At 63.7% G+C, this 15887-nt stretch overlaps 2 protein-coding genes across 3 annotated transcripts in view; one reads left to right on the plus strand and one right to left on the minus strand.

The window, feature by feature from the left end:
* FAM163B (family with sequence similarity 163 member B) overlaps window positions 1-2349 on the plus strand; it is a 32872-nt gene extending 30523 nt beyond the window's left edge. Inside the window, exons 2-3 of the mRNA XM_037797403.1 lie at window positions 756-871; window positions 1384-2349. Coding sequence (XP_037653331.1) covers window positions 779-871; window positions 1384-1788 — 498 coding nt within the window. The 5' untranslated portion in view covers window positions 756-778 and the 3' untranslated portion in view covers window positions 1789-2349. The remainder of the gene's footprint in view (window positions 1-755; window positions 872-1383) is intronic.
* A 2241-nt stretch (window positions 2350-4590) lies between these two features.
* Window positions 4591-15887, minus strand: part of ADAMTSL2 (ADAMTS like 2) — a 35922-nt gene continuing 24625 nt past the window's right edge. The window contains exons 13-19 of one of the 2 annotated variants that reach the window (XM_037797380.1): window positions 12843-12969; window positions 10162-10375; window positions 9911-10066; window positions 9258-9428; window positions 8600-8776; window positions 5941-6085; window positions 4591-5272 (exon numbers count right to left, since the gene is read on the minus strand). In XM_037797380.1, coding sequence (XP_037653308.1) covers window positions 5154-5272; window positions 5941-6085; window positions 8600-8776; window positions 9258-9428; window positions 9911-10066; window positions 10162-10375; window positions 12843-12969 — 1109 coding nt within the window. In that variant the 3' untranslated portion in view covers window positions 4591-5153. The remainder of the gene's footprint in view (window positions 5273-5940; window positions 6086-8599; window positions 8777-9257; window positions 9429-9910; window positions 10067-10161; window positions 10376-12842; window positions 12970-15887) is intronic. The other variant, XM_037797381.1, reaches the window with a different exon arrangement.

The raw sequence follows: 15887 nt of genomic DNA on the forward strand, positions 1-15887 counted from the left end.
AGAATCTGCACCGCAGAAATCTGCAAATGCACTGACTCGGGCACTTTAATTCGGAGAGCCGGCTTACAGCACCCTCCCTGGGGGGATGCGGTGGGACCAGGGTGTGGCGTGGATGCGGGTGGGACGTGGGTCTCCATCCTCTCTGCTCTGAGTGTGTGTGACGTTTCGTATAATCTAGAGTTTGCAGAAGGAGGCACGTCCTGGGTCTAGAAATCCCACTTCTAAGAATTCATCCTGAAAAAGTCATTAAAGTAGGCCTACAGTTCAAGCGGCCGGCCCCCAATTCTTAGCTTCAAAAATGCTCATTAAAACACTGCTTAAAACCCAAATTATCAAAAAGAGATCAGTTACATTACACAATGGATTATTGTTAGAAGCTGGTAGAAATTATGTTGCAGAAGAATATTTAACAAGAGGGAAAAATAAGGACGATCTTGTTAGGGAAAAAAAGCAGGTTTTGAAACCCCTGTTCAGCTTGATTGCACGCGGGTAATCTTAAAAATGGACGTGCGAGTGGAGCCAGGCTGGAAGGCGCCGCTCACCGCGTGCGCCACGCCAAGCGCCAAAGCGCAGCCCTCGGGATCCCCAGTGCCCGCGAGGCAGGTGCTGCTGGTGCCTACTTCTCCCGACACAGAGCCCGAGCCCCGGCCGCACATGCCTCTCCAGTGCCGCCCTGGAGCGTCCCACTGCCCCCGCCCGGCCCGGCTCCTACACCTGCGCTGAGGCGGGTGGCCTGCCCTGGGGGTGTTTTGCAGGCCGTTGATGGAGACGGGGGCGGATGACAGCCGGGTCGGTGGTGATCACTGGTGGTATCTTGGCGACGGTGATTCTCCTCTGCATTATCGCGGTCCTGTGCTACTGCCGGCTCCAGGTACGCCAGGCGGGGGGGTGGCCAGGGCAGCCCCCAAGAAGGCCACAGCGGCCAGGAAGGGGGGCAGAGCCAGGGCTCCAGGAAGGGGCGCGGCAGACAGCCCGAGCCCGGACTCCGTCTGCAGGCAGGGACACCGAGGCTCAGAGGGTGAGGGGTGGGGTCAGCAGCGCCCAGCGGCCGAGCCGCCCACGCTCTCCCCTCACTTTGTGCTCGCCCCTCCCTGGCAGTGTCCAGGTCTTCCTGAGGATGGAGGGGAAGCCAGGGAGAGTTACCTGCCTCCTCTGTGCCTCAGTTTCCCCACCTGCAAAGTGGAGCTGGTAGCCCACGCCTGGGCGGGTGAAATGGGCCAATCGCTGCAAAGCGCCCGGCTCATGCCCGGCCTGGGTGACCCCGGCCGAGGGTGGGTTGAAGGGGTAAAGAGGTGTGAACTCGGGTGGGTCTGCGAGGGCAGGTGGGTGTGGAGCGGGGTCCGCCTTGGGGCTCACCGGCTGCCCTGCGCCCTGTGCCCACAGTACTACTGCTGCAAGAAGGACGAGTCGGAGGAGGACGAGGAGGAGCCTGACTTCGCCGTGCACGCCCACCTGCCGCCACTGCCCCCCGGCCGCAGCCTGGTGCTGCCCAACGGGCCGGCCCTCTACCCGGCCGCCTCCACCTCCTTCAGCGAGCGGTCCCCGCGCACCCGCACCCTCTGCCGCAGCTGCTCCCACTACGAGCCGCCCACCTTCTTCCTGCAGGAGCCCCCTGAGGACGAGGACGTGTGCAACGGCGGGGACCGGGTGGTCTACCAAGGCGTCGGCCAGGAGGACATGGAGCCGCCCCCCGGGGGCTTCGGGGAGCTGCAGGCGCTCAACCCCAACCGCCTGTCGGCCATGCGGGAGGCCTTCGCCCGCAGCCGCAGCGTCAGCACTGACGTCTGAGCTCCCGCCCTGGACGGTCCCGAGACCACGGGGCATTTCTGGGGGGCGCCCGCCTGGGCCAGGGCTGGGCCGAGCCCTCCTTGAAGCCCTGATGCCAGGGGGGCCCCGGGCATGGGGGGCTTTGGGCCCCGCCCTCGGGGAGCGCCCAGGCTCAGTGCAGGGGTGAGGCTCAGGGCACGGGGGCGCCTCCCAGGGTCAGGGTCGCTTGGGTCTGGGACCTGAGGGGCACCAGGCCGGATGCAGGCCCGGGTGGGCGGCAGCCCCCAGGGGAGGGGCGGCCGGGGGCCAGGCAGGGGCCTTGAGCGCGGGAACCAGACTCCTGAGGCCGAGGCTCCCATCCCGTAAACGCATCAGGGAAAGGCGGCCGCCACTCCCCTGCATGGCCTTGGCCGGGTCCCTCCCTCTCTGGGCCTCACCTGGCTACCTGTTCAAGGTGAGGGTGACCACAGCCATCCTGCAGCACGGGCTTCCCTGGTCATCGGGGCCAAGTGAGGGTTCTGCCCTCCACCCTGGGCTCCCGGCCACCCCTCCCTCCCTCCCTCTCCCTCCCCCGTCTCCATCTCCCCCTCCCTCCCCCTCCCCCGACTCCTCTCCCTCCCTCTCCTTCCAAAACACCTGCCTGGGCTAAGGGACCACTTGAGCTGCCCCCTCCAGATCCACGGATCCCCCCCCCTGGCAGGGGGAGTTTCAGAGGCAACGGAGTCCTTGGGGTGCTCAGACCCAAACCATCTTTCTGGAAAAGAGGAAGGGGAGAGGCCGCCCCCCACCCCACCCACCTGGGGAGTGTCAGCCCTAACTTCAGGCCCTGCACAGCCACCCCAAACATGGCCCCAAAGCAGAATGCAGAGGCGGCCTGAGGCAGAGCGCGGGAGCCAGACCTGAGGACCGGGGTTAAAGGCCGTGAACCTCCCAGGAGGCCTCAGACAGCCCCCACCTCCCCGTCCTGGGGCCTCAGTGTCCCCGTCTTGTACCGTGCGGGGCCTGGTCTCCAAGAGCTCTTCTAGCTCCAGCTCAGCGGTTCCCGAGGGTCTGGGGGAAACGGACCCACAGGTCTTCTCTCTGGCCTGCCCCCTGTCTCCCATCAGCCTCCAGGCGATGCCCTGAGCCCAGCCCCAGCCCCTGGCCAGGCCCCACCAGCAGCGGTGACTGTACCCCCTCTTCCCCCACAAAGCCCTGAGCTGAGCCCACTTTCGGCCAAGCTCCACCCAGGGCTCAGGTCTCCCCAGGAACTTGGACCCGACTCTCCAGCTCCCTCTGGCCCACCCAGAGGACTGCCCAGGGGTGCTCAGCTCCCCCCACCTCAGCCAGAGGCAAATTCTCTGTCCTCAGCATGTCCCCAAAGCCCCTTGCCCTCCGGGGCTGTCCCTTTCTGCCTGGGAATGCAGACCACACTCTCCAGCTAAGATAACGCCCCAGACAAGCGTTTCGGGGGTGGAGTGTGGGGTGGTCATCCCCGCGCCGTGGGCAGAAGGCGCTGATGCGATGTGTTGGGGAGCCCCCAGGTGTGCCTGGAGCTGGCAAGGACTCTGGCCGCCCCCGTGCTGCCCCCTCTTCTCGCCTTCTGCTCCAGCCTGGTCTGTTCACGCTGGTGGGGTCCACCCACGATGCCCCGTGACGCCTCATCCTTTGTCCACACCCCATTAAGTTTGTTTCTGTTGCCTTCGCTTGGGGGGTGGGGGGCTGGGGGGCAGGAGGTGGCATTTCCGTGGCTGTCCTCTTTCCAGTGTCCTGACCCCTTGTCTGGTGTCGAGCTTCTGTACAGACACGTAGACCCCTCTGAGAGGAAAGACGCACCCATCGGGGTCCCCAGCCCCACTTGAGGGCCTGCAGCCGGGCTCCCCGGGAAATGCGAAAGCAAATAAAACTTGGCTCTGACTCGCAGCCCCGCTGAGCCTTCCCTCGGCCTGGGCCCCACGGCGGTCGCACCCTCGCCCGCGGCTCCCGGAGACCCAAGTGGGCAGATGGGGCCAGGGCTCGGGACCTTTGGGGAGGGGGGCTTTCGAGTTTCCAGGGTGCCGTGTGGCTCTTCCGGAACCACCAGCCTAGATGCTGAGCTCCTGGGGAGCAGGCTGGGGGGCCTGGAACAGGTACAGAACCTTCCGGGTCTCGGTTCTATCATCAGCACAATTGGGTGATTGCAATACCAGCTTCATGAGGCTCAGGGCAGAGTCCAGAAAGGAAAATGGGGGGTGGGCAGGAAATAGGAGAAGAGGAGAATGGGGGAAGGGCAGGGAGGCCCCCAGACCCCTGGGTTATGGTGACTGAGCTCTACCCAAAACAAGTGGGTGATCTTGAGCTGCTCCACGTGAACCTCACGAACCCATGGATTTGGGGACCGAAAAGAACCTTCCACGTCGTTATGCAATTCCAACCCCCTGCGATGCGGGTATGGGCAGGCATCCACATGTGTGTGCACGCGCACACACACACACACACACACACACACACGGGCCGGAACCTGCTGGGTTGCTGCCTCAGTTTCCCCAGCTGGATGCAGAAGAAGCTGGTGGCGTCTCAAAGGCCAGTCAAGCCTGAAGCCCTGCGTCCTGCCGGCCTCTCCTTTCCCTGCTGCCACCCCCCGGGGAGAGCCTTCCTCCTGGCCACCGTCAGCCGTGAGGCAGCCTCCCCCTGTCCCCAAGGTCCCCTGCCCACCCCCGCACCAAGGCTCAGCACACGTTTCTCAGGAGCCCGCCCGCCCGCCTGGCCCTGTGCGCCCAGCCCCGCTGCTCCTGCCGGGAGCCACGGACACCACCCGAGGCTGCCATAAATAGGACCCCTTTATTAACATGCGCGATGGGCAGTGCGACGTGTGAGGGGCAGACCCCCTTCCCCCCGGGCAGGTTGTGCCGGCGAGGCCTCTCCGTGCCGCGTCAGGGCAGGGGTCCCTCTGTGTGCATGAGGGCTGGGGGCAGGGACCCGGAGTGGACGCTGCGTGGCGAGGCGAAACTCTCCAGGAAGGTGGCCCTAAACGCGGGGAGGCTCTGAGGGGCGCCTCAGGGTCTCCTTGGTTGCCCCGTCCCTCGTCCCCAACCATATGTCAGGGAAATCCACAGGCAACCTGGACCTAGAGAAGGGATAGAACTGGGGTGGGGGGTCGCCTCCACCTCCGGGCATCGGGCCCTGGGATCTCTTGGGTGGGGCGGGCGCTCAGCTGCACCCCTGGCGCAGGGAGGGGGCCGGGGGCCGCAGACACGCTCCTCAGTCTCTGTACAACTTCCCGCGGCCGGGGCGGGGGGCCGGGCCGGCACTCTGGGGGCTCTCCCGGGTGAGAGCGGGGCTCACGGCTGCGGAAAGAGTCCCTCTCCTGGGGAGGCTCAGCACTCGGGCCCTGCAGGGAGGGGGCGTGGCGCGGTGGTCCCGGGCACCTAGGAGGGGGACGGCCTGCAGGAGTGGCAGCACGCCTTGCTGTAGTACCAGTGGCTGCAGAGGTTCACCTTGATGGCCAGGGCACAGTTGGTGCCGGGCTGGTCCTGGCAGCTGTCGTCTGCGGAGGGGCACAGAGCGTCAGGGGGGCCAGAGGCGAGACCTCCACGGTGCCCGCAGCCCTGCCCCACCCCTCCCGGCTCCTCCCCTCACAGGAGACCCCTGCACACCCCGTTTCCTGCCCCACGTGCAGGCGCCCTCCAACCTCCCTTCAGGGGATGGCTCTATTTCTCTGCAAAACGGAGGTGTCCCCACTGAGGCCACCCTGTTCCTGCCCCTGCAGCCTCCCCAGGGGTCCTTGTCGGGTGGTTTGATGTGTACAGTGGGAAGGGTGGGGCCCAGAGGTCAGCATTTGCAGGAACAGACCCAGGGTCCCCCTCAATATGTCCAAAGCAGAACTTGTCACTTGCCCCTGCCTCTGGTACCCTGGTGCCCAAGCCAGCCCCTGCCTCCTTCCTCCCCAGTCCCAGCCCCTAGCTGCCCTCCCACGTCCAGCAGGACACTCCTTCCAGATGACAGGCCTCGGCCTGCCCCTGGGGGCCCACGAGCCCATCAGGCCTCCCCCGGGTCGGGCTGCACCTGCCGTTCCTCCCCGGGCACACCTGGGCCTCTCCAACCACGAGACCCGCCTCCTAGGGACCCCGGCGAGCGCCTGCTCGTCCTCCGGGCGCTGGCTGAGATGAGGCCACCTCTGGGAAGCCCCCCACAGTGCTCAGTGCCCCCGCTCACCGGGGGGCTCCGTGGGGCAGGGCTGCAGGTCACAGGGCTGCTTGCCAACGGGCTTCACCAGTGGGTCACAGCCGCGGACAAGGTCGGTGCCCTGGTAGCATTTCACATCTCGCATCCTCGTGCCCATCCCGCAGGTCTTGGTGCACTGGCGGGGAAGACAGCACGGGCAGGTCCCCAACCTGTCGGGCAGGGGCTTCGGCCCCAGCAGGCGGGCGCTCACCGCCGGGACACAGCCAGCACATGGGGCTGGGCCTGGGTCTCAGCTGACACCGGCGCAGGGGTGCACATTTGAAATGACTAAGCCGGGAGCGGAGTGGTGGTGACAGGAAGGGGGACGTCAGGCCCCGCCGCAGGCTCCCCCTGCACCACCTTCCCACCCTCTCCCAGGCCCCGTGCAGCCGGCCGGCCCCGGGGTGCACGTGCTCGGACGGATGCGCAGCGCTGAGGTCTCCCACGGCCGTCCAGAGCTGCGCTTGTCAGGGGCCGGTTGAACGCAGCTCCTGAAGCCGCCACCCCCACCCTAGCTCCCCTGTCCAGATGTTCCCCTTGGAAAACCCCGCCAAGCTGCCAGAGCACCGGAGACAGCTGCTGACCCCAGTTACCCCGAGTCCTCCCTGCCAAGCTACCACGGGCGGCGGCTCCCTCCCACCCCACCCCCCCACCCGCCACGTGGGTGACCCCACATCACCCAGGCACGTCTGGGACCCGAGCCCTCGGCTTCCCAAGGCTGGGTGGGGAGGCTCTGCCCCGGGCCGCCCTCTGGTTCTGTTCGCAAAGGCACAAGGAGAAGTGACGATGCCTTGGCAGGGAGCCTGCTTGCCGGGGGGGCTGCCCAGCCTGGAGGCGGCCAGAGGCCGGCTGGGCACGGGCGGCCAGAGGACGAGTGGCCCTTGGCGGACGCCCGGCGGAGTCCCTGGAGGCGGCACTGAAGACCACCAGGAGGAACACGTCCCCAGCCAGCCCTAGTGTCTGTGGCTCTGTCCCCGGGCCTGGGGAGCCGTGGATGGGGCAGCTGGGGGAGGACGGACACTTACTGAGCCCCATCAGGCCTCAGCGTCCTGGGGGGAGGCCACCATGGGGACAGAGGCCAGCACTTCCCCACCAGGGACAAAAAGACAGATGCCCCCCAGTATCCATTGGGGCAGGTCACCCCTCATCCTGCCCTCCCCCAACGCTGTCCCCAAGGCTGCCCACTGGGGGTCCTCCCCTCCTCACAGTACCCAGCAGTGCCTGCACCTGTTCTCTCTTGGGCAAGCCTGGGAGGTGTGGGCAGAACAGAGATCACACCTGGGGGGGCAGGTGTGTGGCCTGAGTCTCCCCTGGATCCCCAGCTCACCAGGTCCTCACTCACCCCAGGCTCAGCCTCTACCCTGAACCCTCAAATGTTAGAATTTAACCATCTGGGGGCTGAGTGTGTCAGTCAGGGTGTCAGTGTCAGGACATGATCGTGGTTGAAGCTCCCGGACTCCAAGTCCCCCCTGCCACCCCCACTGCATCCCCCCTGTTCTGTGCCCACACCCAGCGATCTCAAAGACCACTTCTAGGCCCCCCACTCGCCCCCTCTTGAGAGCTGACAGCCTCAAAAATTGAGAAGAGGGACTGGGGACAGAGGGGAGACAGGGAGTGGTGTTTGAGGGACTTGATAAAAACTGACATCTGCACACGACTACATCTCTCCTGGAAGGAGACGGTCAGGGTGCTTACAGGCCCCCCGGGAACCCCGAGTTCACCCCACAGGCCTCCCCAGGGAGGAGAGAGGCAGGAAAGGAAAATGGCAGGACAAATCCGCCCCACGTGCCTTGTTCTGCCAGAGAACATATGGGGGGAGGGCAGGTGCCCACCCTGAGCCCACCTGTGATGTAGGGCTGCTTCCACCTCAGGCAGGCCAGCCCCAGCCCACCTTGGGGGTCCTGGGGTCGCTGGGAGGGGCTGGTCCAAGCCTCCCTTCACTTTGCAAGTTCCTCACCCGCCTGGTTCTGACTCTGCGACAGCAGACAGGAGTTCCAGTGTCCACTGCGCCTCAGTAGGTGAGGGACATGGGCAGCTCAGGGACCATTCTGACCCTCAGGCTCTTCCTCTGTGTGGTGAGGAGAGCCCTCCGCGAGGTGCTGGTGCAAGGAGGAAAGGAGGGCCCTCTGGGCCCAGGCAGGCCCAGGCCTTCCCATACTGGCCTCTGAGCCCAGGAGGTAAGGGGGACTCTTCTTGGTCACCCAATATCCTGATTTCGGGGGCTTCTGGAACCCACAGATATGTGGAGGGGCCGGGTCTGTGTCTGCAGAGTTGTCGCCTCTCCCGCTGGCTTCCCTCTGCCCCTGCCGGTGTCCCAACCCAGTGCCAGCATCCCCGGAAACCATGTCCCTGCTTGACCGTGGCTGCCGGGGTCCAGGGCCCGAGCACCCAGGACACAGCCGGCCCCCATCTGCCCCTTGGTGGGCACCAGGCACAGGTGCTGGGGGAGCACATGCATTCAAGGCCAGAAGTGGCCTGGGAAAAGCCAGAGGTGAGATCAGGGAAGGCCTCCTGGGAGGTGGTGGCCAGCCTACTTGACAGTTGAGATGCTTCCAGGGGTGGCAAACCTCAACGAAGGCCAAGACAAGACGTTCGGGGCATTTGAGGCAGGTCAGGGGGCCAAAGGGTGGGGTCAGAACTCAGGTCTCACCTCCGACCAGGGGCTGGTGTACCACTTGAAGCAGGGCCTCTCAAAGCACGTGCTCTCCTCGGGGGGCTTCTTGGCCAGGCCACACTCGGGCCCGCTGCGCGTCTGCAGCTTCCCGTTGGTCAGCTCCATGCACAGGACCAGCCGCGTCTTCACGCCGCGCCCGCAGGTGGTGTTACACTGCGGCAGGGGACAGAGGGGTCAGCGGCCCGGGGCCCAAGGCTGCGCCAACTGCACCCGGGGCAGGCCCGCGGCAAACTCGGGTCGCTAGCAAAAACACTTGTGCCCGCCATAATTCGGTTCCTCGTGACCCGCCTGGACCAACCGGAGGAAAGCGATTTGGCTGAAACAACAAGTTGGCGAGGTTGGGTGGGAGAAAAGCATCCCGACAAGCAGGCCACGCAGGACCACGGGGCAGGAGCCGCCGGCAGCTGTACCGGGGATGGGGACCCGCAGGGCCCTGACGGCCCCTCGGCCCACGTGTCCGAGCACCTGCTTCATTTTCGATTGGGGAAGTTCCAGGGCTTTCCCTACCGATACCAAATGAATCTTGAGTGAATTGAGCCTTCATAATTGGCGATTCATTCATCCTTTCGACCCACCTGCCACTTCGGCCAATTTGCTTTTGGCCTGTGGTCCCCTCAGCGGGGGGGGCACTCACCCTCTCCCAGTCCTGGGCCAGCCAGTGGGCAGGGCAGTTCTTGTCCCCGCAGGGGTGGATGGCCAGGGGCTTGCTCTCCAGCTGGCACTGGGACTCGGGGACCACCCGGCCGTCGCTGGTCTTGCAGTACACGTGCCGAATCATGCGGCCCTGTCCGCAGCTCCCGCTGCACTGCGGGGGGAGGGGCCGGGTGAGAGGCGGGGGGCACGCCTCCAGGGCCCCCCAGCCCCCACGACGCTCCCAGGGAGAAGGACGGCTCCCCGGGCAGCGGGGGGAGCGGTGGCCACAGGAATCACTTTTGAAATCCCATTTTCTGGTCTAATTACAGGAATAACACACGCTCGATGACAAGCAGCCAGTGGTGGTCCGTGAACCCCCCCACCCAGAGAGAACCCCGTCAGCACCACAGCGTCCCTCCCCCAGACGAGAGACAGAGAGAGGGAAAGAAAGGGGGTCAGAGAGAGACAGACAGACAGCGTCACGAGGTCGGCCACCTGGTTTGGGGACAAAGGTCTTGATTCCGATAATGGGGGAGAAAGGCCACCTGGGGGCTCGTGCCTATATCCTTGCCCCCGACAGATGGGGAAACCAAGGCCCAGCCCCAGGACCCGCCCTGGTGTAGCCTCACGCCCCAGCCTCGGGGCTGCCCTCACCGGTCCCCAGTCGGAGACTGTCCACTGGCGGTCGCAGGGGGGCCCCGTGCAGTTCTTCTCCCCCACAGGCCTGGTGTTGGGGTCACACAGCTTCTCGTCCTCCGAGCAGCGAATGTCTCTGGTCACCACACTCCGCTCCCCACACTTGGCTGTGCACTGGGGGCACACGGGGCGGCATGATCCAGGGGTCTGGACTGGGGCCCAAACCCAGACGGGCCCACCCCCGCCCCCCAGGCCGCCGCGCCCCGCACCTCCGACCACTCGGACATCTCCCACTGGGGCCCGCAGGCCGGGTTCCGGCAGGTCTTGCGCTCCTCGGGCCGCACGGCCTCGGCCGCCTCGCACAGGTCGCTGTACACGGAGCTGTCGAAGCCCGGCGACAGCATCTTCCAGCAGCGCACGATGCGGAGCTGGTAGCCCTCGCCGCAGGTGCGCGAGCACTCGCTCCAGCTGCTGGCCTCCCACCTGCCTCGGGGGGCAGGCGCCTTCAGCTCCCCCGGGGAGCCCACCCAGCCCAACCCCCAGGGACAGTGCGGCCTCCCCCTCCTCCGGGACACCCCCATCCAAGGGGAAGCCGGGCGAAGGCAGGGAGGGGTTCCCACAGCGAACCAGTGCTCTTCTGCAAATGACCATAGGGATGGCGGACCCCTGAGTGTGTGCTGACCTGCCCCCAGGAACTGTAACACCTCCACCTCCTCCACCTCCCTCATCTCCTCCACCTCCTCCACCTCCCTCATCTCCTCCACCTCCATCATCTCCTCCACCTCCATCATCTCCTCCACCTCCCTCTTCTCCTCCATCTCCCTCATCTCCACCACATCCTCCACCTCCATCTCCTCCACCTCTCTCATCTCCTCCACCTCCCTCATCTCCTCTACCTCCCTCATCTCCACCATCTCCTCCACCTCCCTCATCTCCTGCACCTCCTTCATCTCCTCCACCTCCCTCATCTCCTGCACCTCCCTCATCTCCTCGACCTCCCTCATCTCCTCCACCTCCCTCATCTCCACCATCTCCTCCACCTCCCTCATCTCCTCCACCTCCTTCATCTCCTCCACCTCCCTCATCTCCTGCACCTCCTTCATCTCCTCCACCTCCCTCATCTCCTCCACCTCCCTCATCTCCTCCACCTCCATCATCTCCTCCACCTCCATCATCTCCACCATCTCCTCCACCTCCCTCATCTCCTCCACCTCCATCATCTCCTCCACCTCCATCATCTCCTCCACCTCCCTCATCTCCTCCACCTCCTCCACCTCCCTTATCTCCTCCACCTCCCTCATCTTCTCCACCTCCATCATCTCCACCATCTCCTCCACCTCCCTCACCTCCTCCACCTTCTTCATCTCCTCCACCTCCCTCATCTCCTCTACCTCCATCATCTCCTCCACCTCCCTCATCTCCTCCACATCCTCCACCTCCCTCATCTCCACCATCTCCTCCACCTCCCTCATCTCCTCCACCTCCTCCACCTCCTCCACCTCCTTCATCTCCTCCACCTCTCTCATCTCCTCCATCTCCTCCACCTCCTCCACCTCCTCCATCTCCTCTCACCTCCTCCACCTCCCTCACCTCCCTCATCTCCCTCATCTCCCTCATCTCCTTCACCTCCTCCATCTCCTCTCACCTCCTCCACCTCCCTCACCTCCCTCATCTCCCTCATCTCCCTCATCTCCTTCACCTCCCTCATCTCCTCCACCTCCTCCACCTCCTCCACCTCCTTCATCTCCTCCACCTCCCTCATCTCCTCCACCTCCCTCATCTCCTCCATCTCCCTCATCTCCACCACCTCCTCCCTCATCTCCTCCACCTCCTCCATCTCCTTTCATCTCCTCTACCTCCCCCACCTCCCTCATCTCTCTCATCTCCCTCTTCTCCTTCATCTCCTCCACATCTTCTCCCTCCTCCTCCACCACTTGTGCTAACCTCCACTCACCTCCCTACCACTTGCCTTTTCCCTTGTCAGGGGAGCTGGATCCCCCTTGATCCTTCACTAATGCTGTTCCCTCCTGCCCTTCCCCACCCCCACCTGGGATCACGTCCAGTTCCTGGAGCCCGGAGTCCCCTCCCCACTGCTGGCTCACACGGGGGTCCCCCTCACTGACTCGGGGTCAGACCCGGCTCTCAGCGATGGGGAAAGGAGCAGAAGGCCAGTTTCTGAATCTGTGCCCAGAGCAGGTCCCAGCATGCCAGGGGGAAACCCCTCATTTCTGTGTCCTGAGCCACATGGGCTTAGGAGCGAGACCTTGCAGCCCCCTGGAAGGACAGATTTGCGGTGAGAGACCCAAGCCCAGGAGGGCTTGGGGGGGGGCAGGCAGGGCCCGGCAGGGGTTTCCTCCCCCCCCAAAGTAGCAAATGCATGGGGAGCACAGGGCCCGGGGGAGCACGGGGTCCAAGGCGGAGCAGGCCAGAGGCAAAGCGGGGAGCTCAGCTGTGCTCGGGGAGCAGGAGTGCCCCCACTCCCTGGTTGGGAAATCAGGGACAGCGACATCGTCAGCTCACAGAGTGTTTGCCCCCCACCACGATGGAGACTGGGAAATGAATGCATTCTGGGATCCCTCCGATGGGGTCTGCAAGGCAGGGCAGCAGCCCTGGGGCTCCGAAATCCAGGAATAATCCCATTTGCTTTATAAAAACTCTAGACACATCAAGTGAGCTGGGTGGGGGGACAGGGTGTCCCTAAAGTGCAGAATTTACCTTCTGGATGATTTCTAAATCTGCAGTGACAAGCGTCTATTGAGCACTTACTGTGTACAAGGCCAGGGACAGATTATCCTGCCAAGGCACAGGTACAGAGAAGCCTGTGACAGCGCAGGGCCCGCAGCCCCCCATGGCACGCAGGTAAGAGCAGGATGTGGGTCCCCCTGCCACCCACGCAGAGGCAGAGCCGAGCCTGCCCTGCCCCACCCCGCAGGGCATCGGTGGCGGGTACCTGGGCTGGCACTCCCTCCCGGCGCAGAACTCATGCACTGGCTCGGGCCGGGTCAGGGCGTCACAGAAGCTGTCGTCCACCTCGATGCCGTCGTAGCGGACGCACATGGCATAGGCCGACATGACCCCTGCGCTCGGGAGAAGGGAGGGGCCCATGAGCCACCAGGGAGCCTGGGACGTGGCTTCCTGGTTGGTACGTCGGGGACGGAGATAGGAGCCGGCTCGTGCTCTGCTGGGAGGGCCCGGGAAGGACAGTGCTGTGGGTCTGACCCTCCACCAGCCCACGTTGCCGGATCTAACCTCACTGCACCCCAGCCCCTACCCCACCCAGCCTGGGCTGATCGCCCACCTCATCCATCACTAACCCCAGGCCACGGAGAAACACAAATAGGCCCCCCAGGGGCAGAGAGAGCCTTCAACAGCTACTTATGGGGCCCCTTGCCAGGCACACACGGGTCGAGGGTCAGCAGCCAGGGGACTGCACGAGCCTCCGCCCTCGGGGCACACAGGCCCTCGAGAGGGGCCAAAGCTGCGCTTTCAGGGGGAGGAGAAGAGGGGCTTGTGGCTGTGAAGAGGCAGAGCTGAGGGCCCACCACCCACTCACCAGCACAGTCAAATGGTCTTCTGGAACCAGAGAGCCCGATTCACAGGCACCGCACCTGTGAGGACACTGCTGGTCTTGGCCAGGTGGATGACACCTGCCCTCACCTGCTCGCCCAGGTGAGTCACGGCCAGCTTCACAGACTCTCTCCCCGGGTCTGGGCCTCAGGGATACCATAGAAAGCCCCTCCCCCATTTGGCTCCCAACCCTGCCACTGACTGGGCAGGTGACCATGGGTGAGGCATCTGCTTCTTAGCCTCAGTTTCCCCATCTAAAACAAGGAGTAGACGACACACAAAGGAGAAATTCTCAACATGGTAGCCACATCTCTCCTGACAAGGGGGCACCAGCCGTGTAGGAATGTGTGTGTGCATACGTGGATTTGTGTTTGAACCTGTGTGCATGTGAGTGTGGCTGCATGTGCGGCTGAGTGTGCAGTGTGTGTATGGCTGTGTGTGGAAGGCTGTGTGAGGATGTGTGTGTGGCTTTGTGTGTGTGTGGCTGTGTGGACCCATGCATGTGTGTGGCTGTTTGAGTCCTCCAGAGCCTGTGGGCACTTGTCCGGGAAGATGGCAGTTTAGTGCCTTTCTCATACATTCCAAGTAGTCTGAGACTCTAGAGGTTAAAAACCACTGCACAAAGCATGCTTTCAGCTCCCAGATCAATGGATTTCTTTTGAGTGGATGGATAGTTGGAGGGAAGGAAGGAAGGGTAGATTGGATGGATGGGTGGGTGGAGGGGTGGATGGGTGGGTGATTATAAAACCTAACCACACTCATCCTTGCCAGCCTCCCCAGATGCTATATCAGCTGTTCAACCCCTCCCTGCCTACCCATGGCAGGGCCTGGTCCTTCTCAAACACCCCCGTGAACTTCCTTTGACCTTTCTGCACTCCTTAAGACTCTAAATCCCGCCAGGGGGTCTGTGTAAAGGGTCAGCCTCGCTTATATTGTTAATTCCCTTGGCCTCACCTCCACCTCCCACTCCTCTCGTCCCCATCCCCTGCACTCCTGGCGCACAACCCAACCACTAATGGGGTGGCCCTTGCCAAGGGACCAGAACAATCCACAGAGAGCTGTGGGCATTGGTAAAGGCCCTGAGTGGTGTTAGACTCTGCTGGTGTGTGTGTGTGCGTGCATGCACGTGCACTCATGTAATGGGGTGGTGCATGAGAGAGCGAGCAAGGAAGAGGGACCCCCTTCCGGACGATGGAGCTCAGGAAACCCTCCTTGCTGGGGCTGCCAGTGCCCAGGGGCACATCAACTTCCCTATAAATGGGGCGCCTGGCCACCTCACTGTCCCTCCCCAGCCCCAGCGGCACGTGCCTGAAAGCCAGCGGGCTCCTGCCTGTCCAAGACCCAGCCCTCTACCCAGTGAAACAGCCTTGCGAGCAGCCGGCACAGGTTTGTTTGTTTTTTTTCTTTTTTCCATGAACGGCAGAGCCGGGCTGCAGTCAGTGGTTCCTCTCCTGCCAGCACTGGGCTGTGAAGTCTTCACCCTCCTCTGAGGGGAATGCTGGCTTCCTGGCTGGGTCTGGTCAGAATATTCCAGGCTTCAGAGACACCAGCTCTGGGGCCCAGGAGATCTGGGGTCCAAGACTCCCGGACCCTCACCAAATACCCAGTTAACCGTCAGCTCCTCCTCATGGCACAGTGGAAATGGGGGGGGGGTCTCGGTCAACATGGACCGGGATTCAAACCCACGCGCAGGCTCTCCTGGGTGGCACGACGTGAACAAACAGCCCCCCAGCCCTGGTGGGCCTCGGCTTGCTCCTCTCCAAAATGGGAACCCGAGGCTCCCCTTCCCGGGGCCTTGTCAGAGCTGCAGCTTCGACTGCCTGAACTCCAGCCCCACGGACGGTGATTTCCCAACCCTGGGAGCCAGGCAGCACCTTCTCTGAACAGAAGCGAGCAGCAGGGAGCCCAGGACAGGACAGAGAGAAGGACACCTCCAAGCCTGCCTGCTCCACTGACCTGCGCCAGGGCCCAGGAACGGTTGGAAAATCACCGCTTGAGATCCACTCTAAGAGTCCACACAAATTTACCTGCATCATGTCTACGGCTCCAGAAGAGTGTATTAAAAAAACAAACAAAAAAAGATTGCCTCCTGGGCCACAGATCAGAGCGGCTCTGACAGTTCTTTGCATGGGTTCCTGGCAGGGCACGGGGTGCCGGTGACGCCGTGTTGGGCATCTGCTCAGACCCCGCATGCCACGAAAGGTTTGTAGCCTGCCCCACCCCAGCCTCAGTGCCCTGGACAATGGGATTTTGGAAGCACATGGCTGCCATCAGACCTCTGCTGGCCGGAAGGGACGTGGGCAGGCTCACACGGTGGCCGGGGCAGGCTGGCTCCGTCATGCTCAACATTCTCCCAAAGCCCCCTGTGGCCTCCTGCGGTGACAGGGTCCCCCCTCTCTTGGTGGCCTCGTTCCAGACCTGGACAGCT

The sequence above is a fragment of the Choloepus didactylus genome, chromosome 10 (assembly GCF_015220235.1).
Source record: "Choloepus didactylus isolate mChoDid1 chromosome 10, mChoDid1.pri, whole genome shotgun sequence".
In the NCBI taxonomy this organism is placed as follows: Eukaryota; Metazoa; Chordata; class Mammalia; order Pilosa; family Megalonychidae; genus Choloepus; species Choloepus didactylus.